This window comes from Polypterus senegalus, chromosome 15, assembly GCF_016835505.1.
Source record: "Polypterus senegalus isolate Bchr_013 chromosome 15, ASM1683550v1, whole genome shotgun sequence".
Taxonomy (NCBI): domain Eukaryota; kingdom Metazoa; phylum Chordata; class Cladistia; order Polypteriformes; family Polypteridae; genus Polypterus; species Polypterus senegalus.
In genome coordinates, this window is record NC_053168.1 from 103370766 (window position 1) to 103396879 (window position 26114).

Sequence of the window (26114 nt, forward strand, 5' to 3'; positions counted from 1 at the left end):
TTTACTGTTCTTATGATGGGCTATTCAAGACTCACCACCTTAACACTCCATGCTTGTTGTTCTTTGTTTCCCTCAATACAGCTAAGTGGAGCCTGCACACTGATTCAAGTCTAAGAGCCCTGTTCTTCTTAAGCCCCTGTGATTTTCAAGAAAAAATATTTTAAAAATTATAAAATTGTGTAAAATCATTCATACTCAGTGTCTAGTTTTTGATTATGCTTGTTTTTATCAGACAAAAACAAAACCAGATAGTAAACCATGCAGTATAGTAAGCTTCCACTAACATTAAACTGATATCCAAGTCTGTTAAGTGTACAGTTCTGTTTGATTGTGACACAAAACTAGGCGCTCCATGCCATAATTACTAAAACTAAAACTGAAACTAATATATACATAAAAATAAAATAGAAATGCCTTTGTGAAATAAAAACTAAACTAAAACTAAAAATACATGATGAAGGAAAACTAAAACTAAACTGAATTTCCAAGTAAGGTCAGAAAAAATATAGAAATAAAAACTAATATAAAAAGGCAAAACTATAATAACCTTGGTGGGTAGACAGCATACATCCTCACCTACCATGGAAATTAATGTATATTTTTTATTTTTTATTTTTTTTTCTTCCCAGAAAAGCATCCTGCTGTGCTACCTATCTGCATGTCTTTTTGTATAAATTTATTTTACAGTTACTTACACTGGAACACTACTCATCCAGACAGGGATTTCCTGCGGCAAGTTTTTGCATTACATGTGAAAATAATGAAAAGCAATAAACTCCTGGCAGTTTCAGTGTCCTTCTTTGGGTTAAGGTTAGCTTTAGTATAAGGTTGTGTCTCATTTCTGGAGTGTATTGAATGCTTATACAGATTATAGCTTGCTCAATAAGATATGTCACCCATTAAATTGTGCAGCCTCAAAAGGATCTTATTTGAGTCCTTTTGGTGTGTTTCTGCCTTATTTAGTGGTTTTTATCTTTGGGTCCATCCACCCAGATTGCCAGGTACATACAGTATATGCATATATAAGCCAATTCATCGAATCAAGCAACAAATTCTCTTTGTCTAATTCTCAAAAAAGAAGGTAAGAAATTTGACAAAGGCCTTTGTCCATCAAGCTCGTTTGTTTAGCTAATAGCTAAGCTGTTCTAATATTGCATGCAAAGATTTATGGTTTTTCAAAATTGTCCAGGTTTCTGCTTAAACTACATACCTCAGTAATTTATTCCAGGTCCTCTCTTTGCGTAAAGAAGTGCTTCATGGCTTCAGTTTCAAATGCACTTCCCCTTAATTTCCACTGATGTCTTTGAATACGTAATTCACCCTCAAGCTGAAAGAATGTTGCTAGGTTTACGTTATCAGTGCCTCTGAGGATTTTAATTACCTGGATTTGGTCCCCATGCAGTTTCCTCTGCTCAAGACTAAACAGGTTTAATTCTCAGACTCTGTCACAGTAGGATATGTCCTTAAGTCCTGGGATGCACTTGGTTGCTCTCCTCTTCACAGTGTCAAGTACTGCTATGTCTTTCTTGTCCCATGGTGATCAGAACTGCACATGATACTCCAGATATGGTCTTACTAGTATATATATAACATAATAGTTTGAGCATAACACCACAAAACGAAACAACTCGAGATCCCAAGTGGCAACCCCCCTATCTGGCCTAATCAGGTGTTATGAGGGCATCCCCTTGGCTTGGTCTAACCACTTTGGTCCTCAACAATGATGATACAGCAAGCTGGAACACTCTTGGGGAATCATGCCCCATGGCTGTAATGCCAACTGACGCTCCCTCACAATGGGGGTAATGTGCCTTATTTAGGACTCCATGAACAACTGCTCATTCGACACAAAGTCAAACCAGCGGTACCCAAGGACTCTCCGAAGAGGCATAGTACCGAAGGAGTCCAGTCTTCATCTCAGGTCACTGGATAGCATCCATGTCTGGCATCCATATAGCAAAACGGGAAACACCAGGACTCTAAACAATTGTACCTTCATCCTTTTTGCAGAGATATCAGGAGGACCACACACACCTTTTCATCGACCCTATGACCACCCCATGCTCTCCCAATCTGTCTACTGACTTCCTAGGAAAAGTCACCAGAGACATGAATGTCTCTAACCAGGTAAATATACCTCCCAATGAGGTCAACATTTCCTTTGCAGACAGACACACTTCTAATAGCTGTGCCCAGAGAGTCATTAAAGGCCTGGATGTTGGTTTTTATCCAGAACACTTGCAAGCCCAGGCACTCAGATGTCTCGCTCTGTCTTCCGAGAGTACTGATGAGAGCCTCCATTGACACAGTGAAGATCACAGCATCATCGGAAAAGTCAAGATCATTAAATCTTTCTTCACCAACAGATGCCCCATAGCCACTGGACCCCTTGGCCCTGCCCAACACACCGTCCATGAAAGTTTTGAACACAGTGGGACAAGAAGACACCCCTGAAGAACCCCAGAATCAACTGGGAAAAACACAGAGGTTCTACCTCCACTCTGCACAGTACCCATAGTAACAGTGTGCAGGCCGGCTATGATATCCAGCAAGTTCAGGGTGGGGATCACGCAAAGTCTGAAGATGTCCCCAGGACAGCTAGAAACCTCAGTGCCAGTGCAGTTGATGGCACTTCTTAGGCATAAAACAAAACTGCTTCAGTCGCTGGTAGTTGGGCAAATGATTATGGATCCTATTGAGGATATTATCCCCCTGTAGTTACCACAATCCAGGTGATAACCCTTCCCTTTCCAGATGGGGACAAGAAGTCCTGTTTTCTAGTCAGTTGGGATTGTGCCCATCACGCAAATGGAAGCAAAGATTGCTTGCAATGCCAAGAGGACAGCCTTACCACAGATCCCTTCAGCCTTCCCTATTCTCAGATGATTTACCACATGTGCAATCTCACTGAGATTGGGGTGTTTACTGCATACCTGTAATATCCCTTGACATACATTTAACAGTTATTATGATATAGCCTAACATTTTTATTTCCCTTTTTAATTACTTCTACACATTTCTAAGTCGATTAAAATGTGTCATCATAAAACCCCTAAATCCTTTTCAGAGATAGCTTCTTGTAGGACAGTGTCCCCATTCTTGTATTTATAATTGATGTTCCTTTTTCCCTTGTGTAGTAATTTGCACTTTTCTACATTAAACTGCATTTTCCAGGTGTTTGCCCAGTTCTGAAGGCTCTCCTGGTCTTTTTGGATTCTTTTTGCTGCCTCCTCAGTGTCAGCTATTTCTCCAATTTTAGTGTCTTCTGCGAATTTCACAAATTCACTTATTATACCAGAGTCAATGTCATTAATTTAAATCAGAAAAAGTAATGGTCCAAGGACAGACCCCTGAGGGACTCCGCTGAGGACCTTGCTACACGCAAAGCATTCTCCTCTTATCTGTACCCTTTGTCTCCTACCGGTTAACCAACTTGAGATCTAGTTTTGTTGTTTACCTCTGATACCTACAGCTTCTAGTTTCAGAATTAAGACTTCTCATTATGGTCATTAGCTAGGAGGACAGCTGGGTCATTTGTAGACGCATTTAAAATTATAACCTATAAATCAAACACTTTAAGAATTGATTGGTCTGAAGTAAGGGTTTATTGCTACATTAGATAGATAGATAGATAGATAGATAGATAGACAGATAGATAGATAGATAGATAGATAGATAGATAGATAGATAGATAGATAGATAGATAGATAGATAGATAGATAGATAGATAGATAGATAGATAGACACTTTATTAATCCCAAGGGGAAATTCAAATAATCCAGCAGCAGTATACTGATACAAAAAATAAGTTGCCAAGTTCAGGTGTAAGTGGTTTGAGTCACACCATTTAACAAAGTCTTTGATTAGCTTCCTGTACTCCTCCTTCTGCCCACTCCTGATGCAGCCCACAATAGCAGTGTCATCAGCGAAATTTTGAACGTGGCATGACTCCGAATCGTAATGGAAGTCTGATGTACTGTATATAGATTGAACAGGACCGGAGAAAGTACAGTCCCCTGCGGCGCGCCTGTGTTGCTGACCACAATGTCACACCTGCAGTTCCCAAGACGCACATACTAAAATAGTCCATGGTCCATGCCACAAGGTGCGAGTCTACTCCCATTTCAGTCAGCTTGTCCCTAAGAAGCAAAGGTTGGATGGTGTTGAAGGCGCTAGAGAAGTCCAAAAACATAATTCTTACAGAACCACTGCCTCTGTCCAGGTTGGAGAGGGATCGGTGTAGCATATAGATGATGGCATCCTCCGCTCCCACCTTCTCCTGGTATGCAAACTGCAGAGGGTCGAGGGCTTGGCAGACCTGTGGCCTTAGGTGGTGAAGCAGCAGCCGCTCCATGGTCTTCATCACATGTGATGTCAGAGCAACAGGCCGGAAGTCATTCAGCTCACTAGGGCATGATGCCTTTGGGAATGGGGTGATGAAAGATGTTTTCCAAAGCCTCGGGACTCTCCCCTGTTTCAGGCTCAGGTTGAAGATGCGCTGTAGGGGACTCCCCAGTTCCAACGCACAGGCCTTCAGCAGTTGTGGTGATACACCATCTGGACCCGCTGCTTTGCTGGCATGAAGTCTAGTCAACTCTCTGCTCGCCTGTGCTGCTGTAATTGTGGGTGGGGATGTCTTACCTATGCTGGTATCAACAGAAGGATGCTTGGAGGATGAAGTACTCCAAGGTGAGAGTGGGTTAGGGTGGTCAAACCTGTTAAAGAAGTTGTTCATTTGGTTTGCTCTCTCCACGTCTCTCTCATCTCCGCTTCGAGCTGCAGCCAGTGATGATCTTCATCCCATCCTACATTTCCTTTGTGTTGTTATTCTGCAATTTCTGCTCCAGCTTTCTCCTGTACTGCTTCTTCGCCACCCTGAGCTGGACTCAGAGTTCCATCTGCACACGCTTGAGCTCATGCTGTTCACTGCCTTTAAAAGCCCTTTTCTTCTGGTCCAAAAGGCCCTTGATGTCACTTGTAATCCATGGCTTATTGTTAGCATAGAAGCGTACTGTTATTACTGGAACTACAATGTCCATACAGAAGTTGATGTAATCAGTTGTGCAGTCAACAACCTCTTCAATGTTCTCACTATGTGACCCCAGCAGGATATCCCAGTCTGTAGTTCCAAAGCAGTCTCTCAGAGCCTGCTCTGCCTCAGGGGACCACTTCCTGAATGATTGTGTGGTTGTAGGTAGCGCCTTCACTCTTGGTTTGTAGTGAGGCTGAAGCAGAACCAGGTTATGATCTGCTTTCCCAAGCACAGGCAGTGGGGTGGCGCTGTATGCTTCTTTAACGTTTCCATACAGTAGGTCGATAGTCCTGTTTCCCTGGGTATTACAATCCACATACTGGGAGAAGGCAGGTAATGTTTTGTCCAGCACCACTTGGTTAAAGTCTCCAGCAATTAGTACAAGCGCCTCAGGGTGCTGTGTTTGTAACTTAGCAACTGCAGAATGGATGACGTCACTCGCTAGCTCCGCATTCGCTCGAGGGGGGATGTAAACAATAACAACAATGACGTGTCCAAACTCTCTTGGCAAGTAATAGGGACGCAGACATACGGCCAACAGTTCGATGTCCCTGCAGCAAGTGGAGATTTTAACGTTTATATGTCCAGAGTTGCACCACCTTGTATTCACGTAGAGAGTGAGTCCTCCTCCTTTCCACTTCCTGCAGGTATTTGCGTCTCTGTCCGCTCTAACTGTGCTAAAACTGTGTAGCTCCACGTTAGCATCTGGGATGGTAGTTGTTAGCCATGTTTCACTAAAACACAGCAAGCTGCATTCTCTGTAGGTTCTGATTTTTTCACCAGCACAGCCAGTTTGTCGATCTTATTTAGTAGTGAGTTCACATTTCCAAGGATCACAGAAGGCACCGACGGTTGATAACGCTATTTTCTCGCAAGCTGCTTGGCTTTTATCTTATCTTTTATCTTTGCTCCGGCTCGGGTGCCCCGATATCATCTTCTTACCTCGTCAGGTAAACAGGGAACCACACCAGCGTTGGCATTTCTTCACAGTGCTTTAAGTTGACTACTTGAATAGGCAAGTCTCGGAGTTTAAAAATCCATGTCAAGTAGTAAAAATAGTAAAAGTGTCCATGGAGCAATTCCACATAAAAGAATGTGGTAGAAGTGATCAGTGAAATAGAGAAAAAACAGAAAAAAAGGTAAAAAGATAAAGTCATACACGAAGCTGCTGGAATGGCTGCCACTCGCGATGGCGCTGTGAACTATTAAGAACAGAACATACACTCTGCCTATGAGGTGTGAAAGTGGACAACAACAATTTAAGAAGTTATGGCAAACCTAAGAGAAGACACAAGATGGGGTTAAAATTTAAAAGGGGTGTGCACTTTAAAAAAAGGGAGCTGGGCATATTTTGATAAACAGTTGAGTGGCATTTAGAAGAGAGAGCGACAATTTTCAAAAAACGTATGCCGGAAATAGAAATTCAAGCTAGAAGTGATGTCATGCATATACTACTAGACAGTGAATGATGTTACACTAGTATTATTAAGAAAAAAAAAATGACAGTTTGTTATGTTTTAACTTAACGTGTTTTACAGAGCCTGTTGATTCTGTACTTTGGAGAGCCAGCATAAGATGTTTTATTGAACAAGAAGGATCATACCTGACAGATATTACATCATTTATGTTTATTGCCGCTTCCTGTTCATTTGCGTGCAGAGATGTGACTTTTTTTTTTTAAAGTGATATGCAATATTACATGGTTGTAGACTGTGGTTACTACATATGATGTCAGTATATTACTGAAACGAAGATGGCTAAAGAGCCAGTAACATAGAACTTGTGGTCGCACAGAATTTTGCCAAGTTTTGTGCAAAGCTGTGCAATATACTAGCTGTGTTTCCATTGCAGTTATGCTCAAAATAAAGCAACATTTCTGAAAAGTTAACAAAACACAAATGCAAATTGTTTGCGTTTCCATTGAGTGATTTTATGTGACCAATATGATTGGTGTTTGTTCTATTATTTCAATTGCATCTATAATTGTCATGTTTGTTTTTTAATTGGAGGCAATGAGAGAGAGGGTACACAATAAAAGAAAGGTGAACACCCTGTTCTTGGTAGAGGCCACGTGTTATCCACAGTGATTTTACTGAGGAGTTGTGGGTACAACATTTTAGGGCGAGCAGCTGAACATTCATGGAATTATGCAGCACAATAGGCCTTCTACTGTCCCCTGCTGTATCAGAGGGAGCCAGTCCCGACTGAGAAGTGCATAGCCATCACACTTTACAAACTAGCTGCCATTGCGGAGTACAGTGTTGTTGCCAAGACTTTTGGTGTGAGCAAAACCACCATTCACAGGTGTGTATATCAAGTGTGTCAGGCCATATGCTCCAAACTAAAGAGGTAATACATCACTTTACTTTTGACACCCACTGCATGCCCAACCTACCTGGAAAAGGGTCTTTCTTTGAACTGCCTTTCCCAAGGTTTCTTCCATTTTTCCCTACAAAGTTTTTTTTTGGGAGTTTTTCCTTGTCTTCTCAGAGAGTCAAGGCTGGGGGGCTGTCAAGAGGCAGGGCCTGTTAAAGTCCATTGCAGCACTTCCTGTGTGATTTTGGGCTACACAAAAACAAACTGTATTGTATTGTATTGTATTGTATCACTTTACCTGATGTGGAAGAGGCACAGCAGATTTCACAGTGCAATTACGAGGCACACAAAGTACCTCAGGTGTATGGTGCAATCAAAGGCTCACATCCCTAATTGTGCATCAATTAATGATGGGTATTGAGATTATGTTAACAGGAAAGGCTGGAAATCTGTTGTTCTGCAGGCAGTCATTGACGACAGAGTAATGATCAGTGACATTTGTGCTGGATCACCCAGTAGTGCTCATGATACTGCTGTATTCATGTCATGTGAGCTAAATATGAAAAAAGTGTTTCCATTGCAGTTTTGCAAATTATTGCTTTGTCGAATCTCCTGAAAAACCACCTCAAGCGAGCGTATACATTTTTTTAGGAATTTTGAGTTTTTTCAAATTTCACGTGTGTCTATTACTGTTTTTTTTGTTTCACAATTTCAAAATGTGCATTAATGGAAACATGGCTTCATTCACAGTAGTACCCCTGTGATAAAACTATAACTTGTGCAATCCCCCTGATTTTTATTATTAAACTCTTCACCCTGTCTCTATCTATCTATCTAATATATTTTAAAGTTTGAAATTGTTTTTAAGGTATCCCATTTAAGAGCTGAAGATTAATTATTCTAGTTTTAAAACAAAACTCGCAGTACATTGTGCATAAACAAGTGCATTATTTTAAAAATAACACGTCGTCACATCTGACTCAAATGATCAGGCAGCTGCAATAAAACTAGATGATTTTAACATCACTACTTGTGTCAGATGTGCTCCTTATTGTTAGAAAAAGTGCTATCTTCCATCGTACTTTTTAAAACAGATTGTGTGAAAACATAACAGATACGTCCTTATTTCTTAAGAACACTAGTTTAACAGCATGTGTTCTTGCTGTAGTTGTTACTAAGTTAGTTTGAGATAAGGGTATGCACTTTCCAAATATTAATCACGCTTATTTGCATTACATTTTAAGGGAATCAAAGAAAAGAACCAATAAATGATTGTTATCAGTGAAAAGAGTGCACGCTTGTTTTGACTTCAAACCCCAAACATGTCATTTTCAATGGACATTTATTTACTACAATGTGCTATTGTTATAAGTATAGTAATATTGGAGTAAAAATGAGTGTGTTCTTGTACAAATGAAAAACTGCATTAATAATAATAATGATGATAATAAAAGTATTTGTCTATTACATCTTTTTCTCTTGTCTGTGACATTTCACCGGAAAAAAATGCTGTATATGTTGTGTTCCATGTAATGCAATTAATATGTTAGTTCAAGGCTTTGATTAACATTCGCTAATATCACAAGAAGCAGTTCATAAGTGCTGTTTAATACTGTATGCGTGACGTTATTTCTATCATGAATTTTTGTGTATGGTCATTGCATTAAGCAGGCTGCTTTTATAACTTCACATACGTGTCGTCATTTACCTTTTATCATGTGTCTTTTCTCTGAAAGAACAAATGACCTTAAAAATGAATGGAAAGGCTAATTTTGAAAGGAGCTTCATAGACAGCTTCAGTACAAATCACAGAAAGAGACTTAAGAGTCTTAACATTGCTGCTGAATTATTTGTCATTAGTCAATGCATAAGCCTAAGAAATGGGTAAAAAAATAAGCAAACAGGCTAAAAGTAGTTATGAGCTCATCCAAATATGGGCGCAAAAGCAATATAGGTCAAGTCCACTGCATGATTAATAAAGCAAAATAAATAAATACCCTTCAAGATTTTAACGTGCCAGAACTTTACCAACCTCTGCACGTGTTATTGCAGAGTCAACATTTCAATTTGTACACTTTACATTTTAAAAATGTGCCACATTATGATACCACCACACAAATCCAATATTAGTAAACCCTGAATTAAACTTATTCAATGTTTCCACATTCAGTCAAATGGAATTTTGTGATTGGTTAGATAGCTAACAAATGAATTGCTCTTTGATTTGCAGATAGTATTGAGGACTACATCCAGAGCTCTTCTACAAATGTGGACACTGCTAATCAGGAGCTGGCCAAGGCTAATCGTTATCAGGTAGGCCAAATTGTACCAGTACCTGATCTGGTTTGAGAATTAATATTAATAACTTTTTTTTAATTCTATTTAAATATTTCAGTTGTAAAAAAAAAAAAAACTTTCAAAGATGATCTGTTTACACAATGTGCTGTATATTCTGTTCTCAGGGTTTGTTATCTTTTAACCAAATAACACTCACTTTAACAAATTGCACCTAAGGTTTTCAATAATTCTTATTCTTTAACTTTTTTCTTTGTCCAATATGATGCACAAATCCTAAATCAACAGAACAATTGTTATTGTATACTTGTTAGTTAAGCCAATTGCACAAGATCATAGAGCAAGATGATGATCGAAACAGTCCAGCTATTGCCCATGGAGGTGTGGAGGTGATTGATACTTTAATGTTTTCAGTATTTATCTATATCTATATCTCTTTCTCTCTCTTTATATATATATATATATATATATATATATATATAATCCTAAGGTAAAAGTGCATAGATTTTATGTGATGTTTTTATTTCACGTTTTTTGTTTCGCTTTAAATCGGGCTTATTTTAAAACCTACATATATATGTTTGGTATCATTCTTCTCAGAATTAATAGAACTTTAATGTGATGTTGTTAGATTTCCAGATTCATATTCCTTTTTTAAATTAGAAAGTAAAAACTATCAAGAACTCGCATCCCACGAAATGAGACTTTGTGCAAAGAGATTTAACTACGCCTGGGGCCGGAAATAAATGACAAAGAGTAGAAAACAAAGTAGAATGTCATAGAGATAATGCAGTGAAACAAAAGGACAGCTGCTGTACAGGCTTTTAAATGTTCAAAGCGCCGTGCGAGATGTGCAGCAAGCAACAAGAAGCTGGCGAGTGAAGCGAGCAGGGGACGAACCCCCTAGTATATATATATATATATACTGCTCAAAAGAATTAAAGGAACACTTTTTAATCAGAGTATAGCAAAGTCAATGAAACTTATGGGATATTAATCTGGTCAGTTAAGTAGCAGAGGGGGTTGTTAATCAGTTTCAGCTGCTTTCCTGTTAATGAAATTAACAACAGATGCACTAGAGGGGCAACAATGAGGTGACCCCCAAAACAGGAATGGTTTAACAGGTGGAGGCCACTGACATTTTTCCCTCCTCATCTTTTCTGACTGTTTCTTCACTAGTTTTGCATTTGGCTACAGTCAGTGTCACTACTGGTAGCATGAGGCGATACCTGGACCCTTCAGAGGTTGCACAGGTAGTCCAACTTCTCCAGGATGGCACATCAATACGTGTCATTGCCAGAAGGTTTGCTGTGTCTCCCTGCACAGTCTCAAGGGCATGGAGGAGATTCTAGGGGACAAGCAGTTACTCTAGGAGAGCTGGAGAGGGCCATAGAAGGTCCATAACCCATCAGCAGGACCAGTATCTGCTCCTTTGGGCAAGGAGGAACAGGATGCAGCTGCCAGAGCCCTACAAAATGACCTCCAGCAGGCCACTGGTGTGAATGTCTCTGACCAAACAACCAGAAAGACTTCATGAGGGTGACCCAAGGGCCCCATGTCCTCTAATGGGCCCTGAGCTCACTGCCCAGCAGCATGCAGCTCGATTGGCATTCGCCATAGAATACCAGAATTGGCAGATGCACCACTGGTGCCCTGTGCTTTTTACAGATGAGAGCAGGTTCACCCTGAGCACGTGACAGAAGTGAAAGGGTCTGGAGAAGCTATGGAGAACATTATGCTGCCTGTAACATCATTCAGCATGAGCAGTTTGGTGGTGGGTTAATGATTGTCTGGGGAGGCATATCCATGGAGGGTCACACAGACCGCTAAAGGCTTGACAAAGGCACCTTGGCTGCCATTAGGTATCAGGATGAAATCCTTGGACCCATTGTCAGACCCTATGCTGGTACAGTGGCTCCTGGTGCACGACAATTCCTGGCCTCATGTGGTGAGAGTATGCAGGCAGTTCCTGGAGGATGAAGGAATTGATACCATTGACTGGCCACCACACTTTCCTGACCTAAATCCAATAGAACACCTCTGGGACATTATGTTTTGGTCCATCCAATGCCACCAGGTTGCACCTCAGACTGTCCAGGAGCTCAGTGATGCCCTGGTCCAGATCTGGGAGGAGATCCCCCACAACACCATCTGTCATCTCATTAGAAGCATGCACCGATGTTGTCAGGCATGTATACAAGAACACAGGGCCATACAAAGTGCTGCGTACAATTTTGAGTTGCTGCAATTAAATTTTGGCAAAATGGACTAGCCTGCCACATAATTTTTTCACTCTGATTTTTGAGGCATCTTTGAATTCAGGGCTCTGTAGGTTGATCATTTTCATTTCCATCAAACGATGTGGCATCCTTTCGTTCCTAACACATTACCCAGTCTATATCAGTATAGATATCCAGGAGGATTTCTTTTTCCCATTGAGATCTGATGTGTTTTCAAAGTGTTCCTTTAATTTTTTGAGCAGTTTATATATATATATATATATATATATATATATATATATATATATATATATATATATATATATATATAAATGCACATCTATAATGTGTCATTTTCCTCTCTTTTTTTTCTAAAACTTAGCCATTTTCTGTCTAAAGAAAATATAAAACTGAACTAATAATGAAATACATATGATGTGGATAATTTAAGTGTAGCTGTGTTTTCTGATATTTCCAAAATTTGGCAGCTACAAGAAAGGTTTGAACATTTGAGTATAATGAATATACTAAGTCCAAGTATCTTCACTCTAAAAGTTTTAGTGAAAATTAACACAAAAATAGTTCACAAAAATGATAAAATTAACAATATACACAAATTCCCCTTGGGGATTAATAAAGTACATCAAATCAAAAAAATAAAAAAATCCTTGCTTAGGATGTTTCTGTTGAAGGCTTCCATCTCATAGTTGTGTTTCTTTACGTTTCGACATATTTTTCTACACCCATACCCACATTATTACATATTCTAGTACAGTGGTGAGCAGTGTTGGTCCAGGCAGGCCACTGTGACTGCAGATTTTTTTTTTCAAACCTAGTTGCTTAATTAGAAACTATTCCTCTTCAATAACTGATTTGATTTAATTTCATGGCTTGTTAGTGTTTCAACTCTGCCATGTCTCGTCATTCTCATATCAAAGATTTTTTTTTTCCTTTCTGAGATAATATCCAAATGATTAGAAGCCTTAAACGGATGAATAATTCTTAGTCCTTCACTTTTTTTTTTTAGTTTCCTTCCAAATATGTGATTAAACCAGATAGTTCATGATGAATCCACATGGGTGTATATAGAAACAAGTTAGATGGAGAGCTGCTGGTTCCTTTGTCATTTGCATCTTATTGCTAATAATACACCAAGAAAAACTGTGAATGCAACTGTATAAGACTAAAAAGACTAAAATAAGCAAGTAAGGGGTAAGCATTGTTAACAAGCAAGACAACTAAAGTGAAGCATTAAAATGTTGCTTGAGCAATGAGTGTTTCATCAGCAATAATTGACTTCTCATTAAGAAACTGGGGAGAAATAAAAACCTGCAGCCACTGCAGCCCACCAGGACTGACATTGCTCACCCCTGGGCTTGTGCCTACGATGTGACCCACAGCCAAAATGCTGCATGCCTCCATGCCTTTCCATTTGCAATCTGTCAAGCAGTCTACATTTCCATCTCTCTGAGATCATTCTTTTGTTATGTCAGAAATATAAATTTTAAGTATTAAGAATGTTTGATTAACCTGGTAGCTTATAGGTGATAAAAAGTATATTGCTATCTATGCAGCTGTGTAAAACTTTCATTCTATTCTAATTAAGTAAACACTAACATTAACATTAATTTACAACCTTTGGTGTTTACAATAAATGTTCCTCATCTAATGTGGGAAATAGTGGAGATCAACATCTCAGATTTGCTGATCCTGGGAAAATAAAAAAATTAAACAATGTCATCCCTACAGTCCAACACATATTCTGTAAAATTTAGGTTCTGAGCAAAGCTCTAAGATGTGACATGGCCAGCACAGTAGATAATGGCCTAAAGCTGGGAAATTGCATTAATATGCAGGAGAGTAGCATTTGTAGTCAACAGGAATATGGCGTTAAAAAGGACAGGGTCTTCTACAAAGGTAAAGGAAACAAAGTGTCTGTCAATATCAGCAGGTGCTTACAATTAAAATACATTTCCTGTTGACACAAAAATGTATTGTCATGTTGGCTGAATTTAAACAGCAATTGAAAGACCTTAAAAAAAGAAACAACAAATGGTAATAGAAAACATAAATGGCAATAACACTGGCCTGAAATGGAAATTAAATGACAGACCGATGTGGAGTACCCAAAAGCTTGACTCTATAGGAGCACCTGTCCATTTCAACTGACTCCAAGTGCATGGTAAAGAGAGATTAAACACAGACAAACTCTCAAACACATGAATAAATTGTGGATAATAGGTGGAGGACGCAAGCCATCCCTGAGCTCAAATAAGGACCAAGAAGGTCAAACATATGCAGTAAAACATTTTTTTTTTGTGCCTTAAGTACAAAGCATGTTTGTTTTTAAATTGGGTTTGTCTCAAAGTCTGATACATTTTAACACGGTTGACAAACACTCTTGATTTAGCCTTAATGCTAACTTATCTGTGCTCTTTATGGGCAGATTCATTTGTGTACTGTCAGAGGTGATTTTTACTGTCAAATATGATTTTTACTATTTGATTATTATATTGATTATAATATGTTATATTACTAGCTTTTGCTCTTAGCACTTTTAGAAAGCCTTTTAATTTAAGCCTTTTGATTTGTGACACAGTCTCAGCTGTACTGAGCTGCTACTTTCATGCATTATGTTAAGCATTGACAAACTGTAATACTGTATGGTTTGGGAACAGCAAAGCCCAATGAGCACAAGATTCTGCAGTGTGTAGTGAGGACAGCTGATAGGATCACAGGGGTCTCCCTCTCCTCAATCCAGGACATTATTCAGACACACTCCGCCATTGTGAAAGACATCTCTCATCCGTCACACATACTGTCTGACCTTCCGCCATCGGGTAGAATATACCGCTAGGCTGGTAATATCTCTTCAAGAGAGGCCCTCTAATTCAACAAGCTAATTCAAAGGGCAAGCTCAGTTATGGGACACACTGTGGACCCCATGGAGATTGTAGCAAAGGAAAGAATGAAAACAAAACTGAGTGCCATTATGAACTACGCTACACATTCTGCCTCTGGCATATTAACACAGGGGACGTTCAGTTAATGAATTATTCGGCAAGTCAGGAGTTTTTCATTTTAAAATGTTCTATCTTATTGGTCATTCTGGTGTGTGTTCAGACCATTGTTTATGTGTTTATTTATTTGTCTATTTATGTATTTATTTAATGCGATCATGTAAAAAAAAAAAAAATTTCTACCTGTGGATAAATAGATGGAATTTTATCTATCGCTTATAAACTTGAGCAGTTTTCACATCTGACTTTTTTTGCACTTTGTGTCATCCATTTTGCTTTCTGCTTTTACCAGTCATCCAAGATGTTATACCTTTAACATCGGGAATTGTCTACCAGTTTGTCCAAATGTGTTTCTGAAAAAAAATATCCTTGGTTAGATTTAGCTTTTATTTTTCAACTAGCAAAATACCCGCGCTTCGCAGCGGAGAAGTAGTGTGTTAAAGAAGCAATGAAAAAGAAAAGGAAACATTTTGAAAATAACGTAACATGATTGTCAATGTAATTGTTTTGTCACTGTTGTGAGTGATGAGTGTTGTTGTCATATATATATATATATATATATATATATATATATATATATAAATATACATATATATATATATACATACACACACACATATATAAACATATATATACATATACATACATATCTACATATATACACACACAGCTATTTCGTATCAGTGCAATATGCTGTTTGTTAAAACGGATGACACCCGCTCTTACGTGCAAGTCTGCGTGGATATTATGAACTATCGTATTTGTTCAAGTTCTATTTAAATTTTAAATAGAAGGAATTTTTATTTAGTCGACAGAAATATCTTTGGTAGGAATGGTAAAAACAGACAGGAATATTATTCCTGAATAAATCAACTCAAACCTTAAACAACTTATAATATTTTGCTCTCCATAAAAATATATCCTGTCTAAATTATACAAGTTAGAAATACAGTAAACGTTAAAAGAACAAACATTCAAATTTCTTTACTCTTATGTAATTTTATATTTTATAAAAAATAAACTTAGATTTTAAATATCCCAAAAGATTTTGCTCTCCATAAAAATATATCCTGTCAAAATTATACAGGATACAGAAGAGCTTCTCACACAGATATGTGCTACCAAACATGCACAAGGTTCGAGCCGCATGTAGACGGACTTTTTTTGTTCTTCAAAGTCACCAAAGTGCCGTGCAAACTCAGTGCGCTCAGTTTATCAGCAAAGTGCGTATTTGGGAACACCGTAGTGACGACTTGGTTTAACATTACTTGGCAACAGGGAAAGTGGGGCGTTGCACTAGTGCATTTGTGTCTCCCATAAAAGCAGCTTCACTTGAAATCACTTTGTGATTGTGCACGGGTAAAAACGTCCGCTGAAGTGTCAGATTCTTATTTAATTCTTCTGCTTTCTGTATCTTCTGCATTGCATTCAGGTCTTTCAGGTTACCCTGATGTTTTGTCTCATAGTGCCGTCTTAGATTAAATTCTGTAATTACAGCCACATTAGCTCCACAAATGAGACACACGGGTTCAGTAAACATATACTCAGCCTCCCATCGGTTTTTAAAGGCTCTATTTTCAGAATCAACTTTTCTCTTCAGCATCGTGTGAGCTAGCTTCGCAATAACTTGCAGCATCATAAGCTAGACTTGATTAACGCGGTAAGTGTTCGGCAAGGCAGCTGAAGCGCTGCATTATGGGATCTGTAGTTTATTGTGTTACCAGCGCTTCATATACAAGGCTTTAATAACAATAATACAGTATATAAAATGATCTCGGGCGGATATAATTACACGCGGGCGGATGTGGCCCGCCCTTGAGTTTGACACATATGGACTAAATAGAACTTGAAAAGATATATTTTTCAAATGTGATCGCGCAATTCAGATAGAGTTGACGCAAGACTACAGCCTGCATGCCTCAATGAGTCATCCTCCCCTCGCTCTTACTTTTTACCGTTCATCTAATGAATACACTGAGTATGGCTTTACCAAAACAATCACTGATGGCGAATAAAGTATCCATTATTCGAGTATGTAGATCGGGATATATATATACATATATATATACCCGTATCATCGCAGCGAGAAGTAGTGTGTTAAAAAGCTAGAAAAGAAAAGGGAACATTTTAAAAATAACGTAACATGACTGTCAATATACAGTATTTGTTTTGTGAGTGTTACTGAGTGTTGCTGTCATCAAGGATTTGATTATCATTATTTCTTTCAATCAGGTTCGTATTTGTAGGATGTGTTGTGTTCAAGTTACATTCCGTGTTTGTCAATCGTTGTAAAGATGACAGGTTTCATTCATCGATTCGTTTCTTACTGCATCAATAAACAGCTCGTCTTCTTCTTTATCTGAGACCTGACACACTGCATGCACGGGTTTTTACACTGTCTTCCTTTAGCGGGACATTGACTTTTTCCAACGTGTGCTTTGTTTCCGCAGTAGTTGGATTTATGAATATGCTTGTATGTATGAGACGCTTCATATTTTTTGCTGCCTTTTCAATTGTGTAATTCGGTTTTGTTCAGCGCTCTTTGGAACTGTTGCCTTTTATCTGTGCACTGCGCCAGTTCACGTGAGCCGCTCGGTGTACATGCATCGAAGGTTCCCAGCTGTGCTGGTGCCATCTGTGCTATGTCCATGGCTGTATTTAATGTTACCTTAGTCCTGGCACTTAAAACTTTCTCTCGCAGTTTCGCTGAGTTTGTGTCAAACACCACCCTGACCATCTCATCTTCCTCTCCATAAGCACAGTCCTTCACCCGTGAATATTTACCCGTGGCAGTTTGCTATTGGATTGCCGCTGACGGACGGCCTTATATGGGCAGGCACTAAATTACAAACGCCAGCGGCAGCCTGTCTATGAACTTAATTTAAAGTGTAGGGTTTACATCGTGCTTTGTTTCAAGTAGCAGAACTCATGAATATGGTTGTATATGTCACTCGCCGCTTCTTATTGTTTAGCTGCCTTCTCAATTATATAATGCATGTTTTCTTCAGCGCTTTTTGAGGTCTTCCTGGTTTTCTATGTACTGCGTGATTACGTGGGAGGCGTGATGATGTCACACGAAACTCCGCCCCCATGGCGTTGAAGCTCATCTCCATTACAGTAAATGGAGAAAAACAGCTTCCAGTTATGACCATTACGCGTAGAATTTCGATATAAAACCTGCCCAACTTTTGTAAGGAAGCTGTAAGGAATGAACCTGCCAAATTTCAGCCTTCCACCCACACGGGAAGTTGGAGAATTAGTGATGAGTCAGTGAGTGAGTGAGTCAGTGAGTGAGTGAGTGAGTGAGTGAGTGAGTGAGGGCTTTGCCTTTTATTAGTATAGATTTACTTAAAGTACTGAAACTGTGGCTAAGAGCCTACGCTGGTATCTGAAAGATGGTTGGTTTAAATCCCATTACTAACACAAGGGATCCTACCTGTTGAGCTCTTGAGCTAGGCCCTTAACCTAAAAATTTCTCCAGGGATGCTGTACAATGAATGCCCATTCTCTCTGAACCCCAAAAGTCATGTGAAATGACAGTTTCCTCTCGGGGATGAATAAAATATACCAAAATCAAAAAAAACATTCTACGTATCCAAAGTTCACTGCTCAGCTACACTGAATGAGACTACTGCTGCCTAGCAAGCTTCGGCTGATACATGCTGAATGTCCACCTTGACCACACTGAGTGACACCGATCTGCTTCGCCTAGTGGGCTTAGCTTGGTATTCATTAAACATCAGGCTTTACTAGCTTGAGCTACAGTAAATGGAACTCCTGTACCCTAGGGGGCTTTGCCTGACATGTCTTGAACATCATTTTTCACTACGATGAGCTTAACTGAATGGAACACCTGCCTCCTAGTGGCCTTAGCTTGATAAATGTTAAATATGTCACTAGCCTTTGGTACCCCAAATGAAACTGATGCCTCCAGTGGGCTTAACCTGTTATGCATTTAACAACCCCCTTAACTATCTTCAGGTACACTGAATAGGACTTCAAACCCTTAGCTGGCTTCGCTTGATATGTGGTGAAAATCATGTTTAACTACCTTGAGACTCATTTTTCACTCAGTGCTTGTTTGCTCACATGTAGCAGTAGCTATCCAAACATGAACATACAGCATAAACGCTGTGATTAAGGGTCATACATCAGGATACTCAGCCATGCCCTGTCATTTTCTACACTTGCTAGTAATGCAGATTAATTAGGGGTAAGGGTGGGTTAATGTAAAAAAAAATGTGCAATCAGCAGAGCTCCTTAATGTGTATTAGCAGCAGTAAATACCCTTAATTGGCGCTGTCCTCCCGTGTGCACTGAGCTGTGCTGACTGCCTTAATGAGGCCCTTGTTCAGACTTTTATGACCAAGTTATACCTGGAGCAGGAGAAAATGTGCTTAATGTATCAGAATGGTCCCAGATTAAATCTAAAATGTGAGAATGTTTGAATCTTCCCTATATTTTTATATTTCCCTTATAAAGCTTGAATGAGGAGAACATGTGCTCCATGTATCAGAATGTTATCGGGTTAAATCTTCAAAAAAAAATAAAGATGGATTGATAGATTTTGTGTTACTTTCTCTGAGAAAAGCATAGCAGTCATTAGCGCAGGCATTTTTAATATCAGTTTATTGGAGTATAATGTAGAGCCAAGTCTTTTTCTACTGACATTTTAAGGAAAGCTAACCTCATTTGCCACTATATTTGTCACAAGACATATTGAGAAGAGTCTTTGCTGAGACAGATACAATTAAATGGAATGCATGAAAATTAAAGTAAGTGTCCATAAATTAGATGGGCAGCTGGAACTTGAGCAAGAAAATTAGCCTTCCAAGCCTTTAGCGTCATTTTTCACTTGCACCCATACCCTAGGTTTGCTTCTGTTGATTTTCCCTGTGCAAATAGAGACATCCATGAATCTTTAGAGAGCAACGGAATTGAAAATTCTCACCGTTCTTGAGCATAAATGAAATAAATCAATACAATTACGCTTCCGCTAGTCATGCAACAAATCATACCATTGCAGCCGCTATCTTCGAGCCAGTAATAAAACCTTGTCAAACACTACCAATCAGGGGCTAATAATAATAGCAAATGAAATTTAGACAGCCAACAAGCCAGCCGACACAGAGGAAAAAGCACCACATTAACTGAGTCCTACACGGCCTGAAGAAAATTACTTTCATCTGACTTGCTCAGCTATTCAGCCATACGCTTGCCTTCCGATTAAAATGCATTTTAAATAAGTGCGGATTTATTTATTTATTTATTTTGCATTTAAAAGTATGTAACAGATGAAAATGTGACTACAGTTGTGAGAAGGACAATTATGTGCTGGCGAATAACACCATAAATGTCAGAATTAGCTGTGCATTGCCTATATAATATTTTTTGGCGTATTTTAAAGCTCTTTTGAAATGTATCACCCACTGCAGTAGTGAGGCCATGGCACTTTTATACTGGGTTTTCTGTATCTATAACATGATCTCTTTTTTATACTATGTTGACAGTATGAGGGTCTAGGTACATGTCTATTACTAAACGTAGGAATGTATTTATGATCTGTTTTTGAGTGATATTGCTTTACGAAGTCCCAGCGTTTTGTCATTCACCCCAAGCATATGTTCATCCTGTTCAAACATCATCTTGATATCAACCTTGGCAGGTCCTCATTTATTCCTACATCAATTCTCCTCCTATGATAAAATAAAAACAAACAATCTGGTATTCATCAATAGCACCCGTCTGTCAAGTAGGCTTGAGCACAGAAAGGTACAAAGGTGTGCATCATTAGTAGAGTCCCAAGTATAAGGAAATAGAGAAATGTCTTAAATCATGGACCACATTTACAAGTCCCAGGTACCTACACAATTAGACTGTGGATACTGTGGACAACCAAGGGTGCTAGTCCATTGCAGTCCCACCCAGAAATACACCTACACTCATAAAGGTGCAATTTAGAATATCAGTTAACTTAACAAGCACATGTTTGAAAATGTGGAAGAAAAACTGCAACAAGCATGGACAGAATGTACAAACTTCACCTAGATAACTTCTGAGTATGGAATTTGAACGCAGATGTTTTGTCATGGAAGGGTCTCTTGATGACACCCTCCTCTTTAGGACCTTTTTCTGTGGGAAAGATATGAGATAATCTGTCCTCTTAAGAAGGCCTTAAGAGTTTCCCAGAGTATTCCTGCAGAGATCTTGGAGGATGTATTTGTCTCTAGAAAGAGATTTGATTTGTTTGGATATAAATTCCGTACAATTCTCGTCTGCTAGTAGAAGCGGGTTGAGACGCCATCTGCGGGGTGAGTGTATGGGGCTTAGTAGTTTTAGCTCCAAGATCATAGGTGCATGGTCAGAAATAACAATAGCATCGTATTTGCAAGATTTAATCATAGGCAAGAAGTTATTGTCTATAAAGAAGTAATCAGTCCTTGAGTAGCAATGATGTACTGGTGAGTAGAAGGACTTTTTCTATGTAGACCTTAATATCTCCACACTATTTCACCCTAGTTCTTTGTTAATAAACTTACCAGCTTGTTATGGAGCTGCAGCTACAGTCTGCGGCTCTACTTATTATCACCGTCAGAGTAAATGAGACTTGAGTACGCTGATAACATTACATTTTGTTTTAACCCAAGTAGTACGATAGAAGACAAAGCAAACAGAGTAGTGGGTTCAACCTTTTCTTTACTCATATCATTATTTCAGTCTCAATTTTATATGTGCCTAGAGTAAAAGCAAAGAAAGGTGAGTGTGGCAAGCACCCCATATAGCCTAGTTGATAGGATCTCATATTGCATGAAGTCTAGTCACCCAAAGTGCATAGGTATGCGGTGGCTCATTCAGATCTTGCATTATCCTTCTGATTTGGTCAGTCTTTGGTCCGTCGGTCTCTGCCTATACATAATGGATGAGGATACCCTAAGGTGTTGGTGAGTTGTATATTTATGTTGTTCTTGTGCTTCTTTACTATATTCTTTGGATTAATAGAATATTGCAGTTTAGGAGCCAACTCTCTTCCCATTTACATGCCTTGTACATTTCAGCCACTTCTGATCAAGCATCAGCTATTTTCCCAAACCTTCTACCAATCAGTGTTCTACTTGTGGCTGAAAACTATGACAAAATTTGTCTGTTGGTCTTTGCAAGCCCTAACCTTTGTCTAAGGTGTAAATTTAGATAAGGTATCAAGTTAACTGATCTCAAGTTCCTTTTGTGACTGGTTCTGGTTGGATGTGGGCGAGCAAAGCAATACATTTAGATGATCTATTAACTGAACTGTTACAGTGGAAATCTCCTTTAAAATACAATCAAGTTTTTCTAATACATCCTTTATCATTTTAAATATGAAAATATAATTAACATACCAAACACTTGCTCAAAACCTATTCTAAAATTAATAGAACACTGGAGTCACAAAGCAGCAGTGTTAACCCCCATACATTACCGTGCTTTACTAAAAATATAACACAAAATGTAAATCTTTTTAAAATTTAAAAGTAATAATAACTTAAATTGGAAGACATCCTTATATCTGGCATTCATTAATTTGTTAAACTGAGTTCTTCAGTTTTCAGAATTCAATCAGTTCTAAAATGTGAGCATAAAAGGTCTCTTCAGGTCAGTGCCCCTTCTGGTAAATTACAGTGAACTCACACGAACTACCTGCTCCTTATTAAACATCAAAGAAACTTGCAAGGAAGAATAATCTGTAAATGGACTTGGTGATTCCTAGCTTTACTTTAGTACATCCATATTTTGTATAATCTCTGACAAAATAGTAGGTTCATTCTAGTGGCAACACTCATTGTCCTTAATGTAGAAATGCACTACCATCCACCTTGTCATTAGAAAGATTATGAATATTTATTTGTTTTTTTATTTTTACCAAAGAATGAAGGAGACATGGTGGTTGATCACTAATTGAATATGGGCTGTAAGAGAATAATAATAGAACATATAGGCTAACCCTATATTTGTCTAAAAGGAAAACCTAAAGCAAAACTAATCCACAGACAGAATCCAAAACAAGTACATTAAGATGAAGAGGGAGTTGAAGCCTGTCATCCCAAACAAGAATCACAAGAATGGCAAGTTGAAAACACAAAACATTGAGAAAATGAGAGCTGCAGTGTCCCTTAAATACTGGCTGAGCAGTCCAGTTCTCTTGCTGCTCCTTAGGTGACTCTATATAAAGGAGACAGGGCAGCTGAAAATAATACACACATACTTTACAATGTAAACATTAGACAACACTACTCAATATTTAATAAGTACAATATCAAATAAATAAAACACAAAAAGAAAAACCAAAAAAGAATTAGGAGTGCAAAAAGTAAAATAAATTAATTTAAACATTTAATAAAAAGACTAAATAAACATTAAATAAATGAGTCACAGAAACAACCCTGACTATACTATAACATATATAAGCTGACTTCTGCCTGTCTGCCCTAATCTCACAGGGCCAGACGTGATTCTCAAAGAAGAATACATGTCTGGAGACAACCAGTTAAATGTGTAGTGAATAGCAGAGAAATGCTGCATTACAAAGACTTACACACACAGGGCTTCTTCCTAAAATACAACACCCCCACCCCCAACTTAATTCTCCAGTTCAGGCATTTTCAGAGAGAGATCTCTAAGTACTAAAGAAGCACAATGTAACTGAAGCTAAATAATTAATTTGCATGTGGTAATGCTGCGACACTGGAGACCGACAGACTGACAGATACACACACACCTAGACCACCATAGCTACTGGGCTACGCATGTTTGAGCCTCTGTCTGCTGTGATAACTTCCTGTCATTTTAACTACTGCATCACTATATGACATAACAACATCAACTAATGTTTAGACAATACAATGTGATAAAACACTGTAGCTAGTTTGTAATACATGTGTTTGCAATTCCTATTGGACAGTAATATTCAATTCCTTTAGTTATTCATTTAGATGTTCAGTCAGAAGGTGGATATTGTGCATCTACTGCTGCTGTTAGACAGATTTGTTGATTCAGTTGTTTTGAGTACTGAAATCTGTGTCTCATGTGGCTCTTTGTTATCAGCTCTCTTAATGGTGTTGCAGTGTGACACACCATTCACTTTAAATGTATATTTCGCAATTCATATTTTCATGAATATAGCTGCCAGTTCTTTTGAAACTTAGATTGACTCCTTCCTTATCGTCGTAACGCTGAGCAACAAGAGGCACCACACAGCACCTGCGAAAATGTATCGCTCACGTTTTCCATAAGTCCATTGATGCCATTGAATGCCAATGTATACAGTAATGTGATTCTATACAAATGTTTTTCCTTGCATTAGATTGTTTATTTTTAAAACGTGCAATGTGCTCTCACACGCCACACACGCTTATATGTCTAATAGTTTTTTTTTTGAAGAGGTTGGTTCATCATAAACAGAAGCTTGCTCTCTGTTGAGCCAGGTTAACAAAAGCACCTCTGATCTTTGCAGTTCAAACCCATCGCCTCTACTTTGAGCGCTGCCTTCACAAGACATTAGATTGGTTAAAAATGTGACACTCAATGAACTGTCTAATTGTTCCCATCCAGTTTTAAGCAAAATTCACTCATGGTTGTCTGCAGACATACTGTGTATATTAGAAGTCTGGTTTCAGCAAGACTAGTGATGCCCTGTCTGTTTTGTAATTCATGTTGTAATAAAATGCATTACATTTTTATTACAACAGATGGAGCATTACAAACATTAGTACTGCTGGTGAGAATCCTAAATAAAATTCTGTATAACTGAGGCAACAGATAGACACTATAACTTAATCAAGGAAATTTATAATAGAATAAATATTGGAAAAATAAATGGTAGAGAAAGTTTTTATCTCATTCAAATCCATTAAACATTCTGTTGTTCTGCCCTCATAAATGTAGCAAAATTAGATTAGGAAAAAATTGAGTAAATAAGTAGCACCCTGCCCTGCCAGGACCCGGGTTAGAAACCCCTTCAGTCATACCAGCAGCTAATTCCCTCTGTGTGCCAGTCAATGGGAACCCTTTATAAGTGGTTATTTAAAGGGATTAGCACTTTCTCTAACCTTTTATAGACATTTTTTATTCCCTACCATTTTATTCTATTTACAGTGATTTTATTAGGTAACATTGTTGATTGTATGTGCTGCTATTGGAATGAAAATTGCAATGAATTTTATTAGTACATGCAACAAACTCTTTGGTAAGAGCAAATTAAGAATGACATCCCTGAACAAATGTGTCACAAGTGATGTTCTAAGCATTATGGACTGCAGTTATGCTTGTTTGAATTCATTTCCAATAGATGACACTTGTGAACTTCCGAGGTTTAAGCACTGGTCATAAAAGGAAAATAAATAAATGCTGAGTTAACAGAAGTTCATGTTTTGATCATCTGCTAGTTAAAGTGAATTTAGGTTTTGCTTATGTCCATTAGTGGCGGGACTGCAATAATGCCTCTTGCCTAGTTCTGATTTTCTTTATATTTTTCATTTTTGCCATATATACCTTAAAGCAATCAGCAGTTGACAAAACATTCTGACATTAGAGATAAATAGCACTTCTCTTGACTTTTAACAGTGATTTAAGAAAACAGCTGTCATGATAAATGAAAGCTTCAAGCCAACAGAACACAGGTCTCTGGTACAACAGGAACAAGGGTGAGTTTCTTGTCTATGACTGAGGTTTTGACTCTTCAGCTCTAAAGGTGGCTTGGTGGCTTGGTTTAGTAGAGAGGTCCACGTTCCATCAAAAACTCAATTAGTAAAATATTATATATATATATATGTCATACAAAACATACTTTAACAGGTACTATATATCATATCTTTGATCTACTTCTTGCAGATGACAGGGTGTGGTGGATTTCTGCCACAAGTATCCCACATTGCCACTCTTTCTCCATATAACCACACTGTTATAGTAACTAAATGACTATATGAATAATAATTTATTTTAGTTTGTCTCTGGATGTTTCAATATGATAAGGGTCTTTTTTCACTGCTCATAGGGTGTAATTCAACTGAAATACTTTTTATGTGAGGTTAAATGCAAGGAAAACCTATGTAAATACAATACCAACCACATTTACTATGTATTAATAATCTGTCAATTATACAATAACATTTTAGACTTACAATTACGGTATGCTGATACTCAGTTGAAAAATGTCAGTTGTGGTATATTTCTTACTAAAACAAACATACAAATGATTCA

At 38.3% G+C, this 26114-nt stretch overlaps 1 protein-coding gene across 1 annotated transcript in view; it reads left to right on the forward strand.

The window, feature by feature from the left end:
- Window positions 1–26114, forward strand: part of tsnare1 (T-SNARE Domain Containing 1) — a 935796-nt gene that overhangs the window by 772432 nt on the left and 137250 nt on the right. Inside the window, exon 10 of the mRNA XM_039737258.1 lies at window positions 9579–9661. Coding sequence (XP_039593192.1) covers window positions 9579–9661 — 83 coding nt within the window. The remainder of the gene's footprint in view (window positions 1–9578; window positions 9662–26114) is intronic.